This window comes from Dreissena polymorpha, chromosome 3 (assembly GCF_020536995.1).
Source record: "Dreissena polymorpha isolate Duluth1 chromosome 3, UMN_Dpol_1.0, whole genome shotgun sequence".
NCBI classification, from domain to species: Eukaryota; Metazoa; Mollusca; class Bivalvia; order Myida; family Dreissenidae; genus Dreissena; species Dreissena polymorpha.
The window spans coordinates 11,110,214-11,130,368 of NC_068357.1; the positions used below are offsets into that span (position 1 = coordinate 11,110,214).

The 20,155-nt window shown below is 37.1% G+C and overlaps 1 protein-coding gene across 1 annotated transcript in view; it reads left to right on the top strand.

Annotated features, from left to right (window-relative positions):
* The window catches only part of LOC127871177 (claspin-like), a 74,680-nt gene that overhangs the window by 36,841 nt on the left and 17,684 nt on the right, over positions 1-20,155 (top strand). Inside the window, exons 21-27 of the mRNA XM_052413914.1 lie at positions 865-998; positions 1,661-1,704; positions 4,788-4,920; positions 7,507-7,628; positions 7,949-8,073; positions 8,781-8,856; positions 9,137-9,225. Of these exons, the coding sequence (XP_052269874.1) occupies positions 865-998; positions 1,661-1,704; positions 4,788-4,920; positions 7,507-7,628; positions 7,949-8,073; positions 8,781-8,856; positions 9,137-9,225 (723 nt within the window). The remainder of the gene's footprint in view (positions 1-864; positions 999-1,660; positions 1,705-4,787; positions 4,921-7,506; positions 7,629-7,948; positions 8,074-8,780; positions 8,857-9,136; positions 9,226-20,155) is intronic.

Here is a 20,155-nt window from a genome sequence, read left to right on the forward strand (position 1 = left end):
GTGTCCTGCTGATGGTTGGTTTGTCTGTCCAAATGTTCTAAGTTTGTGAAGCAAACTACATGTACCTACACATTTCTCAAGCGATTGAATTGAAATTGAAATATGGTGTAACCTAGTGTAGATGTGAAAGAAGCACTTCACTTACAGTGGTTCACATATTCTTGTGTTATGTGACCATGAACTTAGCAATTGTATGCATTAAAGTTTTTGGTGCAAACTCCTTCTACATATCTCAAGCTATTGAATTGAAACTTGAAATATGTCAGCTGCATAAAGTGAAGATATGTAAAGCACACTATTTATGCGCAAAGATCCCCACATCCCTGAGTTATGTTCCCTTGAACACAGCATGGTTTGCTATTCCTGTGGCAAAATATTGCCTGGGTATATTTAGCTCTTTCAGTGCTGGAACCAAATTTTGAAGACCTTTGCAAACAGTTTGGATCCAGATGAGACGCCACAGAACGTGGCGTCTCATCAGGATCCAAACTGTTTGCTATTCGAATAGTATTCTTTGAAAAAAATCAACGAAAATGCTAATTTTAGAAATTGAGCAGCCGACATTTTAGCAGACGACAAATTTCCCAGCATGCAAAGGGTTAGTCACGTTTGCAAGAAACCTCTAGTTTACTCTGAGAAAGGGTCAGATATTCTGACTCTGATAGTAATCAGTTTCCAAAAGATAGACAAGTTTGTGGTCTGACAATTTGTTCAAAAGTAAACGATTGTTCCATGAAAAACATTGGTGCATAATAAACATAGCTATATGCAATATAGTAATATGTTTTGCTGCCTCACAAATCACTTAGTAAAGATTTGTGCATGATAAGGTGGGATTTAAATGTACTCAGCCTTATTTCAAAGGATGATGGCAGTGACGATAATGAAGAAAATGAGGAAGAAGAAGGCGATACTGATCAACTGGATAGTGATGAAGATGAAGAGGTGGAAAAACCAAAGCCAAGATTTAAAGGCTTCAAAGAGAAAAGCAAGCATGGGTATGTTACAACTTTACACTGTTAGCAAGTCTTTGTAATATACTAAGTGCCAATCCATCTCTTGAATAATTCTTATATTAAGTGTTGTGCCTTTATTGTTTCTATGAAAGTTCAAGACATATTTGTGACATTTAAACTAAATTAATGTATAAAAAAGGTTTGGAAACAGAATGCCTCTATAGATAAAAAAAAATCCGAAACTTTTCTCTGTGGATAAGTTTGAAGTTATTTCTAGGTTTGTGTATGTTTGGCATATCATTATTGTCAGAATCACGCTGGAAGTTTTTTTTTTTGTTTTTTTTTTTATGTATTTTATTACCTTTTGCAGTATTTGATTTAATTGTAAAGGATGTATCAGTTGAAAGAACCAATAATGGGTGTGTGTATATCATTGGTGTATCATCTTTGATTGAATAGGTTTAGGATGTCTGTGGGGAGAAACATATGTTGTTTTGTTCTACAGCTTTTGTTACATTGTTTGATCACAATGTACATGTATGTTGAAAGTCTGATGGTAATGGAGACGCCTCATATTTTGAGTCTCTTTCCTGGATCAAACTAGTTTGTGATATCCCTTATAACTACAGTGAGAACATTGTGCAAGTGATTATAAAAATTGCCATCTCTTGATCATAACCCCTAAATTATTTTTTTTTTTTCAGGAAAATCAGGAGGGAATTTGTTGACCAAGAGGCAGAACTATCAGGTATGAGCAGATTCTCTTTCATAACTACATAAAAGATGTGTTCTGAGAAAACTGGGCTTAATGCATGTGCGTAAAGTGTCGTCCCAGATTAGCCTGTGCAGTCCGCACAGGCTTATCAGGGACGACACTTTCCGCTTTTATGGTATTTTTAGTTTCAAGGAAGTCCGTTTTTACCGAAAAATCTAGTTAAAGCGGAAAGTGTTGTGGCTGATTAGCCTGTGCTGACTGCACAGGCTAATCTGGGATGACACTTTGCACACATGCATTAAGCCCAGTTTTCTCAGAACAAGGCTCATAATTTGAATAAATAGAACTGGACATGGACCAATTACTGAAGGATAATATTACACAAATCTATCTGGGGCAGGCATGTAGTTTCCGCTCTGTCCGTCCAAATTATTATTTTGATTGAATTGCATCTACATGGTTCTAAGGAATTTTTAACCAGGTTTTCCGAAGGAAAAAATCTGGTTATTACAGAGCTCCAGATAAGGGTCGTATTTTCGTAATTACGAATTATTTTCAAGTCTGTTACGTATTTATTTTAAAATTTTGTTGTACCATTAAGAATTACAAAATCAAGTTACGAATATTATTTTTACATCGGTTTGTATCGTTCTTTTCGCATATCAAAGATCTTTTCGGTGCTTATATAGAATGGTTATCGGGTTTGTTTAACAAAGCGCATTTTTTCCAATAAAAGCAGCGTGTACAGTCTATCTGTCAAAAAACAATGGCGGCGCCCAGAGAGCGCCCCAAAAAAAACTGCAAAGCGTGCAAAAACACGCTTTTAACATATTGTACGCAAAGTGAGCCGAAGTTGAATGTTAAGAAAGACATTATAGAAAAGATTTTAAACGATGTTGTATGGTCAGTTGCCGACACAGTCGGAAAAGCTAAAAAAAACGCGACACGACGGGTCCAAACTTAAACAAAAAAAACGAGTGGAAGGGACAATTCCCGTGGCTGATCGTTGAAAAGATTGAAGGGGAGATCCGTTTTAATTATGAAGTATGTAAAAATTCATCAAAGGCATGCAATCTTAGCACAGTTTGGGCATATGAAGGTATTTGAAAAATAAAATTGTATAATACTGATTAGACACTGTTGAACTCGTATAAATAAAGTTGCTAGTATGTTTATTTTGATTTTTTGCATGACAATAACCATTATTATTCATTTTTAGGTCATTTAGAAAATTTAAGAATTATTTTCCAAAACTTAGTAGTAATGTTAAGAATAAAATTTCAGAGTTAAGAATTCTTTTTGGAAATCTGGTAGTAACGTGAAGAATTTCACAAAACCTTATCTGGAGCTCTGTTATAAGATTGGTGACGTCGGTGGGCGGGCTGGATGGCGGGCTGGCAGGGGCAACAAGCTTGTCCGGGCCATAACTTTGTCGTTCATTGTCAGATTTTAAAATCATTTGGCACATTTGTTCACCATCATTAGACGGTGTGTCGCGCGAAAGAATTACCTCGATATCTCCAAGGTCAAGGTCATAATTTGAGTTTGAAGGTCAAAAATGGCCATAAATGAGCTTGTCCCGGCCAGAACTTTGTCGTTCATTTTCAGATTTTAACATCATTTGGCAAATTTTATTCACCATCATTAGACGGTGTGTTGCGCGAAAGAATTTTTTCGATATCTCCAAGGTCAAGGTCACAATTTGAGTTTGAAGGTCAAAAATGGCCATAAATGAGCTTGTCCGGGCCATTACTTTGTGATTCATTATGAGATTTTAAAATCATTTGGCACATTTGTTACCGCCATTAGACGGTGTGTCACGCGAAAGAATCACGTCAATATCTCCAAGGTCAAGGTAACAACTGAGTTTGTAGGTCAAAAATGACCATAAATGAGCTTGTCTGGGCCATTACTATGTCATTCATTGTGACATTTTAAAATCATTTTTGCACATTTGTTCACCATAATTGGACGGTGTGTCGCGCAAAAGAATTATGTCAATATCTCCAAGGTCAAGGTCGCCACAACTAAAAATAGATTGATTTTGAAACAACTATGTAACTATGAACAATCAGTAACAATGCACATTTTGATTTTGAGTTGTCTCTCTTTATCAGACTTTTTTTTCTAATTGAAATCAAGATCAATTTTACACAAGAGGGTTAACAATTCACATTTTGAATTTTCTCCCTTTATCAGACTTTTTTTCAACTGAAAACCTGGTTTTGTGACAATTTTGTCCCTTGTCCTGTAATTATTTCTTTGGTTCTTAATGTCCTTCTGTCTGTAAACCTTTGTTTCTATGTTATAAAGCAGTTTCCCTACAGGATGGACATGCACATCCTCATTAGGTCTTTAAGGTTCATTTATTTTCATTCAGTTTTTTCCATTCGTTTATGTGTCAGTGCGACGTCTTGCCCACAAATGATCCGAATATTATGAAACTTGTTAGCAGCATATCGTCGCTGTCGTTCTCAAACCTCGTAGCTCCAAAATTTTCAATTTTTTTTTCGTCTTTTCCGAATATATGAAGTCTGGCGCGTGTTTTGTGCTATATCTCGTAGCTCTATGCCAATCAGAGCCCTTGAAAAAGCCACGAAATGTTGTAGAATGATTGTTGGCTTTTTTCCTGGCGAAAAGTCGTAGCGAGGCCATTTCACCTATATGTACGTCGTTTCGTTTGGACAAATTTAACAAAAACGTTTTTATATTTTTTTTTTATTTGCAACAACGAGGTTTCCTATAAAAAAATGAGACGTTTTTTTTTCTCTCCTGAAAAGTTGGCATTTTGTAGCTACGAGGTTTGAGAACGACAGCGACGATATGTATGGGGTGGATATGTGCATCAGTTTGTGTTTGTCCAATGAGTTTTCAATGAGTTATTGCCCTTTGCTTATCTATATGTCTTTTTTGTTTCTGCGCGAGATCTCAGACACAAATGATCCGCATTTGATGAAACTTTATAAAGGTTGTACATGTGCACTATGGTCAGGTTTTTCAGGTCCAATAATAATTTAAGGAGTAATTTCCCTTTTATTATTAATTGTTCACTATTTACCTGCATTTATACACAGTCTTTCATTCTGTGCAAGTGTTCTCTATATATACCTGTGTAGGGAGCGAGTTTGACAGTGATGAGAATGATGACCTAGCTGAGGAGGATGACATCATGGAGGTTGAGGAAGGGGACAGGGATCTGGAAGGAGTCGACAGGGAAAAACTGAGGGACGAGGTCAACAGGATAGCCATGTGAGTAGCAGGATAGGGGACCAGAGGGGGTCAATAGGGAACAACTGAGGGATGAGTTCTATAGGGACCAATGTGGTTTCTCAATGCTTTTGAGAATTTTGAAATAACATGGCCAGGCCTTGAAGAATTTTCCAGAGCCACTCACCCTGCAGGGCGAGTAGGCCTTACAATCCACTCGCCCTTCACTTTCATCTACTCGCCCTGCATTAAAACAAAAAATATATAGCTAAATTTATAGTTATAATCAACCAGAACCAATTTAACGTACGTAACATAGTGACACTAAACTGCAAATAAATTAACTACATTATCTGATGGATTGTTTTTGCTTTATTAACCTTTTCTGCACCTGTTTCCTTTTCTCAATACTTTCCGCTGCTTGTTATGATGACCTTTCTTTCTGTTCCCTGTCTTGCAGATATTTTAAAGTAGAACCTTTTTCCATGCTGAGTTTTAATATTTCAGACGAACTTTTACTGAAAGACACGCTTGAATGACAAATGGTTACAATATGGTAAACTTTGGCTAAGGCTTCTGATCATGAATTATTCTCTTTATTAATAATTATTGTTTCTGTTTATTTTTAATTACATATAGGAAGTATTATAATTAACAAGTTATGTATTATTTTTTATTGATATTTACAAATAAATGAAATTTTATTCTTCATGGAATGACCAATATACATGTATTTAACTGTTTTAACACTTTTAATCGATTAGCTAAGAGCACTGACGCCTACGCAAAGAGCGCAGCCGATTTCGAGAATAATTTTTACTGTGCCCATGACATCATTTTTCATTGTCAAAACAAAAGTGCAGTTTCTTTGTGTACTAAACCTATTTTTTGTTCGTTCGAAAAATTGTTCGCAATTTGTCTCAATGTGGCAGGAGTTCAACTTCTGGAACTAAATTTATATTTATGCCCCCCTTCGAAGAAGAGGGGGTATATTGTTTTACCCATGTTGGTCTGTCCGTTCGCCGTCCACCAGATGGTTTCCGGATGATAACTCAAGAACGCTTATTCCTAGGATCTTGAAACTTCATATGTACATTGATCATGACTTGCAGATGATCCCTACTGATTTTGAGGTCACTAGGTCAAAGGTCAAGGTCACAGTCACCGGAAATAGTAAAATGGTTTCCGGATGATAACTCAAGACCACTTATGCCTAGGATCATGAAACTTCATAGGTGCATTGAACTCGACTCGCAGATGACCCCTATTGATTTTCAGGTCAGTAGGTCAAAGGTCACGGTGACCCGAAATAGTAAAATGGTTTCCGGATGATAACTCAAAAACGCTTATGCCTAGGATCATGAAACTTCATAGGTAAATTGATCATGACTCGCAGATGACACCTTTTGATTTTCAGGTCACTAGGTCAAAGGTCAAGGTCACGGTGACCGAAAATAGTAAAATGGTTTCCGGATGATAACTCAAAAACGCTTATGCCTAGGATCATGAAACTTCATAGGTACATTGATCATGACAGGCAGATGACACCTATTGATTTTCAGGTCACTAGGTCAAAGGTTAAGGTCACGTTGACCCAAAATAGTAAAATGGTTTCTGGATGATAACTCAAGAACACTTATGCCTAGGACCATGAAACTTCATAGGTGCATTGATCATGACAGGCAGATGACCCCTATTGATTTTCTGGTCACTAGGTTAAAGGTCAAGGTCACAGTGACAAAAAACGTAATCACTTAATGGCTGCCACTACAACTGACAGCCCATATGGGGGGGGGGGGGCATGCATGTTTTACAAACAGCCTTTGTTCTCAACTTGAAAAAACAGCACTCGCCCGGTCGGTCGAGTATTAAACAAACTTTCCTCGCCTGACCATCAACTTCAATCGCATATGCGAGCGATCAAGTGGATTCTTCAAGGCCTGATGGCACAAATGTTAAGTTAAATGAGACTTATTGTGGCAAAATCAAATAAAAGAATCAAATTGCTAGCTTGAATGTCAAACTGAAGATTTAAGGTGAAAATAAAGCAATATATTTTCTCTTAATCTGTACCAAAGCAGTACCTTAAGGTTTTTATCAATTTCAATGAAATTTCTAGTTTACGCTGCTCTTGAAAGCTAGATAAAAATGTTAATAATCATGATCTGCCCTCTTGGAAAATATGGCTTAATGGATGCGTGTTGAATGTCATTCCAGAATCAGGGACAACACTTGTCACTTAGACTGTATTTTGGTTTGAAAGAGACTTTCTTTAAACAAACAATTAGATAAAAGCGGAAAGCACTGTCCTAGGTTACCAGTAGACTGTTCAGACTACACGGGCTAATATGGGACGACACATGATGCATGTACATTAACCCTTTCAGTGCAGGAACCAAATTTTAAAGGCCTTTGCAAACAGTTTGGATCCTGATGAGACGCCACAAAACGTGGCGTCTCATCAGGATCCAAACTGTTTGCTATTCTGATAGTATATTTTGAAAAAAAATCGAAGAAAATGCTAATTTTAGAACTTCAGCAGACGACAATTTAGCAGACGACAAATTTCCCAGCATGCAAAGGGTTAAGCCAAGCTTTTCAGAGCTATGCTGATATTTGTGTTCACAGGAAGCAGATGATAGATGAAGACAAGAGGGAGCTGTTGAGGTACCAGGAGATGTATCTGCCAGATGGAGACCTGTATTCAGAGGGAGGGGGCAGACAACGAAGGTTTAGGTGGAATAACCTTGGTAAGAAAAGGGGAGGACTGGTTTAATTCTTGGTTATACTTGTATTTTCATCATTTACCTCTAAAACATTGCTTATTGGATGTATGAGTTTAATCCTCAAAATGTACGTTTGAAAATAATTTAAAATCATTGCACTGAGTTTTCAACTTGATCAATACAAAAACACAAAGTATTGAAAGTAATTGTTGTGGATATAAATGTATGTGGCATTATTTCCATGTTTTGGGATGAAATCTGTTATTTATAGGTGCATGCAAATTTATTTAACTCTTGAAAACAAAAATTTTAAGATCTATCTATTGAACTACTTTCTGATGTAGATGACGAATCTCAACAAGACATGTTTAATGACGGGAGCGACAACGAAGTGGAGCATGAGGAAACAGATGACTTTGCATGGCGCAAAGAGAGATTTGAGCGAGAGAAATTCTTGAAAGAACAGCAGGTTAGTGGTTTTTATGTGGGCGTTTTCAGCAACTTGCCAGTTAATTGCCACAGTCTGTTAAGATGTTTAATTCGTGCCAGTTGTTGTTATGTGTTGATGAGCTGTAACTATGTAAACTAGAAAGTACTACTAGTGGTTATGCTATAAGTGTGCATTTTAAGTTTCATTATTTGCAGAATTAAAAAGAATAGGCATGTTAAGAAAGTTTAGTATATTTGGGCAAAATGTTTTCAACAATGAATAATTTACACTGTTTGAAAATTTGCTTCTGAAAAGAAAGAATAAATAGTTTGGGTACTTTCATGCATCTGGATGGTTTCTTGTTTACAGAAATGAGTGCTTATAAAATAGATGGAAAAAAAACTTACCTAAAACCATCAAATACTCGGCAATTAACCCTTTAAGGCGTAGATATGTATTTTCACGCATGTTAAGTCCTTCAGAAAATATATTTAATGAAAGACCTTTTTTACTAGATTCAAGTTTTAAGGCTTCATCTCAAAACCTTAGATCCTGATGAGCAGCAAACAGCATAAAACCTGAACAGACTGCGAGTTACTCACAGGCTGTTCTGGTTTTATGCTGTTTGCACATAGCCATTTTCATTTTGTTTATGATTGGTAAATGGTAAAAGCAGAATTTTGAAAAATATTATAAACTTCAATATTTGCACAGGATTGTTCGTATTGCATTTTCTTTACCTTTAGGAACAAGAGAGGTTGGGTGAAGGGGGAGACAAGAGTCAGTTTATGAAGCTGGGAAAGGTCTTTCTGAAAAAGCAAGGTTTGTTGCATTGTGGCCAGTTGTCTTTTTGATGTGACTTGCCATGATTTTAAATGAGTTCTCTTATATTTGTAAAGAAACCTTGTTCTCATGGTATCCAACACGTCAATTTTATTTTAAATTTAATATATTTCGCTATTTGCAATGAGTATAATTATGTTTACCAAAAAATTATTAGGTATTCTGTTTGGTTACTTCTATAAAGTCATTTCCGTTATTATCTCAACACTTTACTGAAATTTGTTTAAGTTTGACTTTGAAAATTAATATGATATCACAGATTCCAAGGGTGGAGAGAAGACTGAAAATAAATTGTCATCCTCTGGACCAGAAACCCCTGGGTTTCCTGCATCCTTCATGAAACTATCTGTATGTATAGAAGGCACCAAATTGTGGAGAGGCCTTTGTTTTTCTGTTATGTCATTAAAGTGTAATTATGGGATTTCTGTAACTAATGAACATGTTAGCATGAAAATCATCTGATTATTGCAACAATTTTTTTTAATGAATCGTAATACCCTTACAATGATTTTCCACTTAAGTCTTTGTTTAATAGGTAATCAAGGTAACCATGATATTTTGGTTTCTTATTTTAAACTCATTATGTCAATACTGTAGGTTTTTGAGAGAAAATATGTTGTTTTAAGACTTGACTGCAGGACAATGTAACCAGAATATAATTGGGATGAGTTTTAATGTCATAAATACTGACCTGTTATCGTATGCTTATACTTTCCAAGGGGAAATAACTCATCCGGAATTTTAACTGGGAATCCGCCACCTCAATACCGTAATACAGGCCAGGTTAAACATAGTGCAATGCAACCTAGCCAAAAATCGGTAACCAACCCTCAATATTCTTTCCGAATCAACCAGGTGTATACGTGTCTTTTACGGCTCTGAATTAAAATATTGTTTTTCACTTGGTTGATTGGGGTTTTGAATAGATAAATTGTGTTATTTATCTTTTTATTTCTCATTCGGATTAATTTGTGTGGATTTAATGGATTTTGTTTCATTTGTAAAAGGTAAGCCATGCTTGTTTTTATCGAACAATGGTTTATTTCTACCATGCTGGGTGTTTTCAGGCGCGAACGACCACGTGCAAAACGTGCTCTTCTAATACATTGCTAGAACGTGCAAAGCATGTTCTTCTAATGTGTTACGAGATCGTGCAAAGCGTGTTCTTCTATTGACAGATTGTTTATCATTTGCCATTGTGTGCAATAATGATTTTAACGTTCCGTATGACAATCTAATTGATCGTCATTTTATTTTTCATCTGTTTTGAATTAAACTTTTGTTTAATTTATGATCTACGGCAGTATTATTATAATTTTCATTATGGTCAAATAATGATTTTATGTGCCGTATGATAATCTGGTCTGTGACCAGTTTATGGTTGAATATGCTTTGCTCTTGTTTTTCATATATTCGACTACATGATGGTCGCAGAAACAAGAGTGGAAAATACCCGGTGACTTCGCAGATCATGGACGATAATTGCAGTATCAGTCACCGGGTATCGGGCACGATCGCGACCGTACTATGCTAAGTCTCTTAGACAGTCGGTCAACATCAGACCATATGGCGACACCCGTCAGCCGGTCTTTGCCCGATGGCATTGGTCAAGGACATCGACCAATGCCGGACCATTTTGCATCCGCCATACGGTCATTATCCGGTGACAACACTGGTCATGATATGACCGGTACGTCACCGGGGACGTTGATCACGGACCATTGATCGACGTCTGACCGGCCGGTCCGGTCACCGGTCATGTCACCGGTCCGGTCCGGTCATTGATCACCGGTCATGTCACCGGTCCGGTCACCGGTCATGTCACCGGTCCGGTCATTGATCACCGGTCCGGTCACCGGTCATGTCATCGGTCCGGTCATGTCACCGGTCCGGTCATTGATCACCGGTCCGGTCACCGGTCATGTCACCGGTCCGGTCCGGTCACCGGTCATGTCACCGGTCCGGTCATGTCAACGGTCCGGTCCGGTCACCGGTCCGGTCATTGATCACCGCTCCGGTCACCGGTCAACAGTCATCAGTTAGGCCTGCCACCGATAACACCAGTCACCGGTCAAGAAGAAGAACTCGGTCTTCTTCATTGAATTATTCTCCTATTCTTCGTTGAATACATCGTCTTCATCAAGGATTAGACATCGGACACGCTCTTCTTCGTCGAGCAGTTCTCATCGTCGCGGCTCTCGTAAGCGATCACGTCGTCACTCACGGAGACGTTATTCTAGAAGATCTCGGTCTCATCGCAGCCGATCCACATCTCGGCCGATCCAGATCTCGACATCGCAGGAAACGAGGACGTCGTCAACCTTCACGTAGACATCAGCGGACGGCATTGAGCACCACTGGATATTTATCGAACATACCTCTCCTTCATTGAGCAGTTCTCGGCGTTGATACGCTCGTAAGCGATCATGTCAATGCTCACGGAGACAATATTGTAGAAGACAATATTTCCAGCGTAGCCGAACAATATTTCGGCATCGAAGTTATATGGATGTCGCCACTTCTCACGTAGGCGTTAATGAACCTACTGGTCATATCGACGTTCTCCATTTTATTCCTTTAGGAATATCATGTCTCCATTCCACGTGTGATGGTTCTTCTTATGGCATCCACACATGTTGCAGTCACCGAGCCGTAGTTGTATACGAACACTAGTTCGTTTAACATTCAGGCTTCGGGATAAGCTGTTCTTTTCTCCACTACGACTACAAGGACACTTATGCCTATTAATACTGATAATCTACCGTTGTTTTCCGGTTAACATTATCAGATGACTTCGTGGATGGTCATTCTTCTGCACCAGATTTTTCCATTCTGACGCAGTTATATTATACCGGTCCCGATCACCGGACATCGGTCACCATTCATCGGTCATATCACCGATCACTGATCACCGGTCAGAATAAGTGATGTCTCATCGCCATCGGATTGGATTTTTTTTTTGGCATGATCTTCTTTTCCGAGCAGTGCCTGACATTGATAACAGACCATATGGATTCCACCATTTTTCGGTCTTTAACTGGTAACGTCACCGGTCATATTATGACTGGTCCGTTCACCGGGCTACAGTTACCGGTCATTGACCGGTCCGGTTCGGTCACCACTTACCAATTACCGGTATTTCACTGTGTTTTCATCGGTCAATTTTTAGTATCACGGGTATCGTCTACATTACATAGTTGTATACCCCTGGCTATGATTGTATTGAATACTATATTTTATGGATTCAACAATCTACATGACTTTTTGTGTTTTTCAATACTGATGTTCTACTGGCGACGGTTACCAAATCATGCTATATCTGTTATTTGTACTTCTATCTCAACCGGCTACATGCAGACTACTGGTCTTGCAGATAGATCGGCTGAAGTGGGCTCGGAGACTAGCATTGAGGTCGAACATTACTATTTGACCTCTATTAATTTATGTTCGAGACCCGAAGGATGAATTGTTTTAACCGCCTTTACCTGTCGGCTACAGACTTTGCAGTCAGTGTCACGGAACAGTTGGGACACATTAATGACGCTAGCAGGATTAGCAAGACGACATTTGTATCGACTTCTGCTTTTCTATTGCTCCTACGGCAGTGCATATTTTCAAGCTACTGGAATCAACAAGAGTTCTGATACATAGGATTGCCTATCAGATTGACCGCATAGCGGCTACAGTCTTGTAGATGGCTTAGGACCTATTGAACTCAGATCTTAGATCCTAGGATCTGGAGGGACCTCATCTTAAAGTTATTCTTCTATTACACTTCTGGCCATAACAGGCCGTCTTCCTATAACTGGTCGTATTCCTTTCGTAATACGTCCAGGTTAGAAGTCTTGAAGTAAATGGATTAATCAAGTCAGAATTTAAGACTTCCGTGCATTATACCGGCAAGCGTGGACCCGCTTAAGGCTACCCCTAGGGTTTTCACCTTTTTCTGCCATCACACCTCCGATTCCGGAGGTACCACTATCAATCATATTTCCGTACTTCGCAAATCGATGACTTCGCGACCTGTATTATCCAGGATTTTAAAGGCGCCTGTTATTGGTTCAAGAAGAGGCTATATTCTGTAGATAGGTCATAAACTTATAAGTGTTAAACACTGTCCTATTCTACCAATTTTCAAGTGTGTTTGGAGTGGGAAAGTTCGGCTTGCCGTGGTTTCTTTGCCCACCCATCCTTGACAAATGGTTCCGGTCACCGGTCGGTATTTACCGGTCCGGTCACCGGTCCTTCTGCTGAGACGTCTTTTCTTACGTCCGTTTCAGCTTTATTTTTAAGATAATTGTATTAATCTCGGGATTATTTAATGACACAGATTTCCATCTTTTTGTCATTATTTACCACTATTCAGTGGTGTCTAGACTAGAAGATTATCTTGGCAAGAATATAGTTTATTCTTCCACAACCTTCCTTACATCTTATACAGATGTGAGCAGATAAGGTTATGGACGATCACATAGAACAACGTATCTTGATTTTCTCAATTATGTGGTATCCTAACGAATATCACCTGCACATCTACATCTTGAAAAGCGAAAATTCTTTTTAGCTGTTTTTCATTTACAACACATTTTAACGATTCCTTTGTGATGGTTTCAACTATCACACATCGGTCGTGGTTTACTTACAGACACGGAGGTGATCATATTATCACTCCTTGTAACTGGAAATCAGGAACTTATTCGTTCTTTGCAAGAACAACAAATTTTCTCTATCGTCTTTCTCATACCAGTTCGTCTCAACGCCCTGTTGGACCTTTTGTCCTGCAGTTCTTTCTTTCGAATTATTTTTCCGTTGGGTTCAATAATGTAATTGCGCATGCGCGGCAGTGAAGTTGCAGACGAGTTGCATGGTGTACATAGTATATCAAAGAATGTTGTTTATCATCAAACGCTAGTTATTAGCGTTATGCGATCGTATATCGCAGTGTATACCGGTATGCTGAACAACCTCAACAATGCAGTTCACAGAAATCGATCCAGCAGGGTGTGCGATTGTTATACATCCATTGACATAAACTGGAATATCTTGCCTTATTGGTGAGTTTTTGCAATAACTGAGTTTTTGCCATAATTTCATGAAATATACTTAATGAACCATGGGATTATGGTTCTACGACCTTTTAAGTCTCCTGTACAATTATTTTCAGGAAACTTCTTCACAGGTCAAATATCATATCTCACTGAGACATATTTTTACTAGGGATGTCAACGAATATCCGAATATTCGGTCCCGGACCGAATATTCGGATACTGTTTTCCGAATCGAATATTCGGAAGAAAAAATAAAAAATCTAGTAATTTCAAAGACTTTGTATTCGTAAAATTTGCTTTAAACATTGTCAAAAAAGTTGTTCCTCGTGTCATAATGTTTATTCCGGTAGGCGCGATAATGCGTCGCTATGGTGATGACAGTATACCGGTCATAAATCCCGCTAACAAAGCCAGACACTTTGTGTCAAAATTATGATAGGTTCAAATCGCGTCGGCAATCAAAACACCGACCTGCACTTGATCCAATGACTCGAATTACATTTTAAATTATCAAAGATTAAATGAGTAAAGGAAAAGCAAACTTTGTGTAAAAAACAAATAAGAACGTATGGCAATTAAAACACCGACCCGTCTTGATCTAATAACTCGAATTACATTTAAAATGATCACAGATTAAATGAGTAAAGAAAGAGCCGACTTGGTGTTAAAAACAAAACAGATCGTATGGTTATAATCACGTTGTCCAATCAAAAAAGCTTTTAGAAAATAATTTACTCAACCTCTAATGAGTATTTGCGTATCGTATGGTCCAAACATTAATTAATTACTCAATATTCAATCAGGTATTATACTTAAAGAAATGATTTTGGTATTTCACCCTCATTTAATTGAAAATATTATAATTGCTACACGCATAAAGTAAATATCTGTCCAAGCAAAATGCCACCTACGCCTTCCGCTGCTTGGAAGTATTTCACGACATCATCCGATAAGAAGTCGCCGATCCAAGTGTCTTTTAAACGTGGCAACTTTAAAAGACTGACTGTTTAGTCTGTTAAACAGGTTCAAAGTGTGTTGTGGCTATGTACATAATTCGTTTAAGTTCAGCTTTAATTATATGTAGATCTAAGTGTTTTGTCATGTAATTATTTTGTCGTCATGTAATATTATGTTTCTCGTTCTATTGTTGATGTACGATATTACTAGTTTAAAAACAGTTTTTGTCATTCAATTTTAACAATAAAAAGTAGTCAACAAAATCAGCTTCGAATTAGCGACGGCAACGCTGTGTCAATATTTAGTCAGTTCCGGTTAACTTCCGGTAAAAACGAAAGTAGAATTCATGGAGTAATGGTACGGTAAACAAAGTTGACTTTTTTTCCAACAGATGTTGACCGAATCTCCGAATATTCGTTCGGAAGGGTGACCGAATATTCGAATACCGAAATCGGTATTCGTTGCCATCCCTAATTTTTACTGATCCAAACATGTGCCACTTCATGTCTGGCCATTAATAACTTTTAGTTATCTCTACAGAAGAACGTTTTTCTGTTAAGAGTTTCAATCCTTGTTACTTGTGCAAGGATAATTCCATCAGAACTGTATAAAGGTTCTATGGAAATTCATTTTTTACTGGGTAATTGAGAGCATAGTTATTACCTTAATCACTCTGCTAGATACATAGAGGTTTTTCTCATCTTTTTCTTGATGATAAGAAATTTGTTCTTTTCTTCATCAAAGGATAGAGATTATGCTTTCGTATACCTTGTTTTGTGTAAGTCATCGCAACTCTGTGCTGTCTTACCTATTTTGGAACTGATCCAAACTATGGAACGTCAACACTATGTTTTTCGTTCCTTTACCTTCTTAAGCGGTTTTGACTTGTGTAACATGTTGGGATGCTTAATGAGCTCCCTATGAACCTTTTTCATCAGGCTTATTAACAGTTCCAATATAATTTTAAGACGGTTTTCCTTCTTATTATGGCTTTTACAATACGGAGAAGTGAAATTCATGCTTTTTCTGTTGAATACGACCAATTCCAGTTGGATCTATTGTCGTTTTCACTTTGTTGTGTCAGCCAGGATTCCTTGCTTAATATCAAGTCCTCTATATGGCTTCTACCTTCAAGTTTCCAAGTTTTCTTAAACTGGTAGTCCTGAAGATGAGGATAAACTTCTTTGGGCAATCAGGGCTTTGAAGTTCTATCTCAGCAGTGTTAGTCAGAAGTCCATTTGAGGTTCTCAAAGACACTCTTCATTTCCCCAAAAAAAGGGGGGGGAGATGTGTCTGCGGCTTCTATTTCTCGGGGTTAGACCTCGACTAAGGAAAGTTAATCTTATCCTATCTAAGGATTCATTCCTTTTTAGGATCTGACCGCATGAATTAAGAGCTCTGTCTGTTTTGTGGGCATATATTAATCACACCCCACTTTTTGACGTGCTCTAAGCTGTTTACTGGAGGAATCCGACCACCTTGTCATCTTTTTATCTTCGTTTTCTGAAGTGCCAACAATACAATTTGTATACGTTTGGGCTTGTTGTGGTTTCACTAACGGTAGTGTCTTCTTTACGACATAGACATATTACTCTGTCCGAGAAGTCATAATTAATACTGTTTAAACGAAGATTACTTGATATCATTAGCTGATAACCCTGTTTATGGGTTCTACTGTGTTGGGAAAATATATACGAACCTTCCCACCGCAGCTGCAAAATCAGCATACGATAACAGGTCAGTATTTATGACATTAAAACAAATTTTTTAAATAAAATTCATTTTAATTATTAAATACTTACCTGTTATCGGTAAGTCCCACCTCCCACCCCGCTATTCGATTAATATTTTTGCATATATATTGAAAGAATATTGAGGGTTGGTTACCGATTTTTGGCTAGGTTGCATTGCACTATGTTTAACCTGGCCTGTATTACGGTATTGAGGTGGCGGATTCCCAGTTAAAATTCCGGATGTGTTATTTCCCCTTGGAAAGTATAAGCATACGATAACAGGTAAGTATTTAATAATTAAAATGAATTTTATTTAAAAAAAATTTATTTATACTTCTGAACTAATCTTCGCAAGAATTTCAACAAAGGCTTAACACAATGGTGAAGAAGACTATATTTGGCCTCCTATCATTAATAAAAAAACACTGTCACAGTGTACTATAGTTAAGTATGCAAACTGCATATTGTCGGTATCCATATTGTTGGTATTATTGCATGTTATGATGTACTGTTTTATTGATAACTATGTTTGTCTAAACAAGAAATTGTTCAAATATATTGTCTTTAAAGCATATCCTGATATACGCTAAAACATAACTGGATAATTTTAATTAAAAGCACTGAATATCGGTAGAAACTTGTTTGTGCTAAACAATTTTGTTTTAAAAATCCGTGTGCTTTTTCTAAACAACATTGTGTGAGACCTTGGAAATCAATATTTGGTAGTAGTATTTTAAGTAAGATATGATTTCCTCGTAGTCAAATACACTTCTCTATTCTCTAGAGAGGCAGAAATTTACATCATGAACCATGCTTCTTACATCATTTGTGCTTCTACTTACATGATTATCACTCTAGCAGCAGAAGCGAGGGTCCTTTCTGGCTCGAAGCAAGGAAGCTCTCGCCAAAATTGCCGAGATGACCAAACCTGTGGTGAACCCATCAGCAGGGGCAAAAACTTCAGGGAAATTTACATTCAATGTTATCTCCCCTGATAAGGAAAGAGAGGAGGTTTGTATATAATAAACCAGCACTTTTTATAAATTAATATAGATATACCGTTGTTGGGATAATTGGTAAATTTGAGGCTATTTTGTGGAAACTCTGATATTGAATCCATCTTGTCTTTACATTGTTTATGTTGATCATGTATTTTAAGTATTTGGTTAAAATATCTTGTGATCTGGAAAGTCAACACAGTGAGTGAAAAACATAATCGTTTAATCAGAAAACTGTATATGATGATTTCATATAATAGTTGTGAAAACCTGCATTCGCTTCCCTAAAGCCAATTTCACTATGAACCCCCAGGTTGCAGTGAAAACCAAGCAGAGGAAAGCACATGTACCCAGCCAGAAGTCCCTACAGATCCAACTGGAGAAGCAGCCAGCAAAACGACAGAAACTCGATACTCAGTCCTCGTTCACTCAGTCTAGTATATTTCATCATCTGTAGAAGGGCTGTTCAGTCTCTGTGTGAAGTTTTGTTTCAGCATATTATTCTTATTGGAAAATGTGTCTTATGTCATATGGGGCCAGTGTATCTCCAGACCAGCTGTCGCATCCGCACAGTATGAGCTAAGCTGGCCACATATGGCATAAGGCCCATTTTCTTATGACGCTGCTCATTTGACTTTTTAAAGAAAAGTATGTGATAAATTTAAGTATAAAAAAATTAGTAGGAACATTGATCAGGTCTAAATTAATCAGTAACTTCTTTGTTCCCTACTTAACATTGAGACCGAATTCTTATATAATTGTTCTTGAATACATTGTGTAAAAATAAACACATTTTCGGAATTAGTTGCTTAAAACTTAGTCAGTTAATTTTAGCTTAATGCCATTTATTGATGGATGAAGATATTAATTTAAAAGATGACTTTTGGACTTGGAAGTTTTTATGTGCCAAACAACAAATTATGTTGCTGTTGTTTTTACAGATTAAAGGTGCAATTAGACATTGGCTTGTGTTTATTATCCCCTGCCATAGGCGGAGGGATATTGTTTTTGCGTTGTCCGTCTTTCCGTCCGTCCGGCACTTTTGTGTCCGGAGCCATATCTTGGAAGTGCTTTGGCGGATTTCAATGAAACTTGGTATGAGTATATATATATATGAATAAGAGGATGATGCACACCTAATGGCATTGTACAACATCTGTTAATAACAGAGTTATGGCCCTTTGTATCTTGGAAAAATGCTTTTTTTGTGTCCGGAGCAATGTCTTGGAAGTGCTTTGGCGGATTTCATTGAAACTTGGTATGAGTATATTTATAGATAAGAGGATGATGCACACCAAATGGCATTGTACACCATTGGATAATCAATGAGTTATGGCCCTTTGTATCTTGAAAAAATGTTTTTTTGAGTGTCAAATATAACACTTTTGTGTCCAGAAGCATATTGGCAGGGGATATCAATTCAACGAATTTGCTTGTTTTCTGTATATTTGTCAGATAATTTTTAAGCAATACAATACATACTTTTATCAACATTAATGTGTTTAAATGAAATATTTCCTTTTTTAAATGTGTTCTATTTTTTTTAATGAATAAACTGCTACCTGGACTGACAGTTGATGAATATGTATGTTAAATATTGGCGAGTGGTGTGTATTTATTGAATTGATTTGGTCATTGTACATAAATAGTCCTGTGTGTTCCGTAATTAAAATTTAAGGGTGGTTTATGTGCAGTGCCATTTAAGTTGCTGTTATTTTATATTTTAGTGTAATCTCAAAAGGGTTTTGTATATTAACATTAGAGTTACATGTTTTGTTGTATCACAATGCACTCAAAACACAGAACATTAAGTAGTTAGGCTAAATTTGCAAGTGTTAGAGCATAAGCATTATTAATCATTGCCTTGAACTAAAATGGTTGTTTATAAAATGTTTGCGCCTTTAAATGTACGCTTGAAAAGTTGTAATATTGTTGTTTTGCAAAATCACAAGCTATTTTATTGCGTGTTCTTTATTTACACTTAGTTTTTTTTACAAAGTTGTGTATACATGTACATCTATATTGAAATCATGATAATTATAGTGGTGTAAATGTCCTACTTTGTTCATTGGTTATTTTCTTGACATGAATCCATTTGTAAATTCCATCTAATATATTTACACAAATAAATCAATATTAATATTGTCACATTTCTTAGTATCTTACTTCAACACACACACATATTGCTCTTTAAACCCCATATAAATTATAGAAGTAACATGGATAGATGAAAACAAGTAGAAAGACATAAGAAATTACAAGAACTTGGCTAAGACATAAGAATTTACAAGAACTTGGCTTCTGCTTTATGTATGTAATTTTTAATTATTTCACCAAAGCGACAAGCATTGTGAGGTTTTACAATCTGATGTGGTGACTTTGGGATTCATGTGACCCAAATTTTAACCTGGACAAAATACTCTTGAGATTAACATTCTAACCTTGTTTAATGAAGATCGAGTCGTAAATGTTGCTTTTAGAGTGTTTACAGGGTTATTCCAAGATGATACCTGGTGACCTATCTTTATGCCCCCGAAGGAGG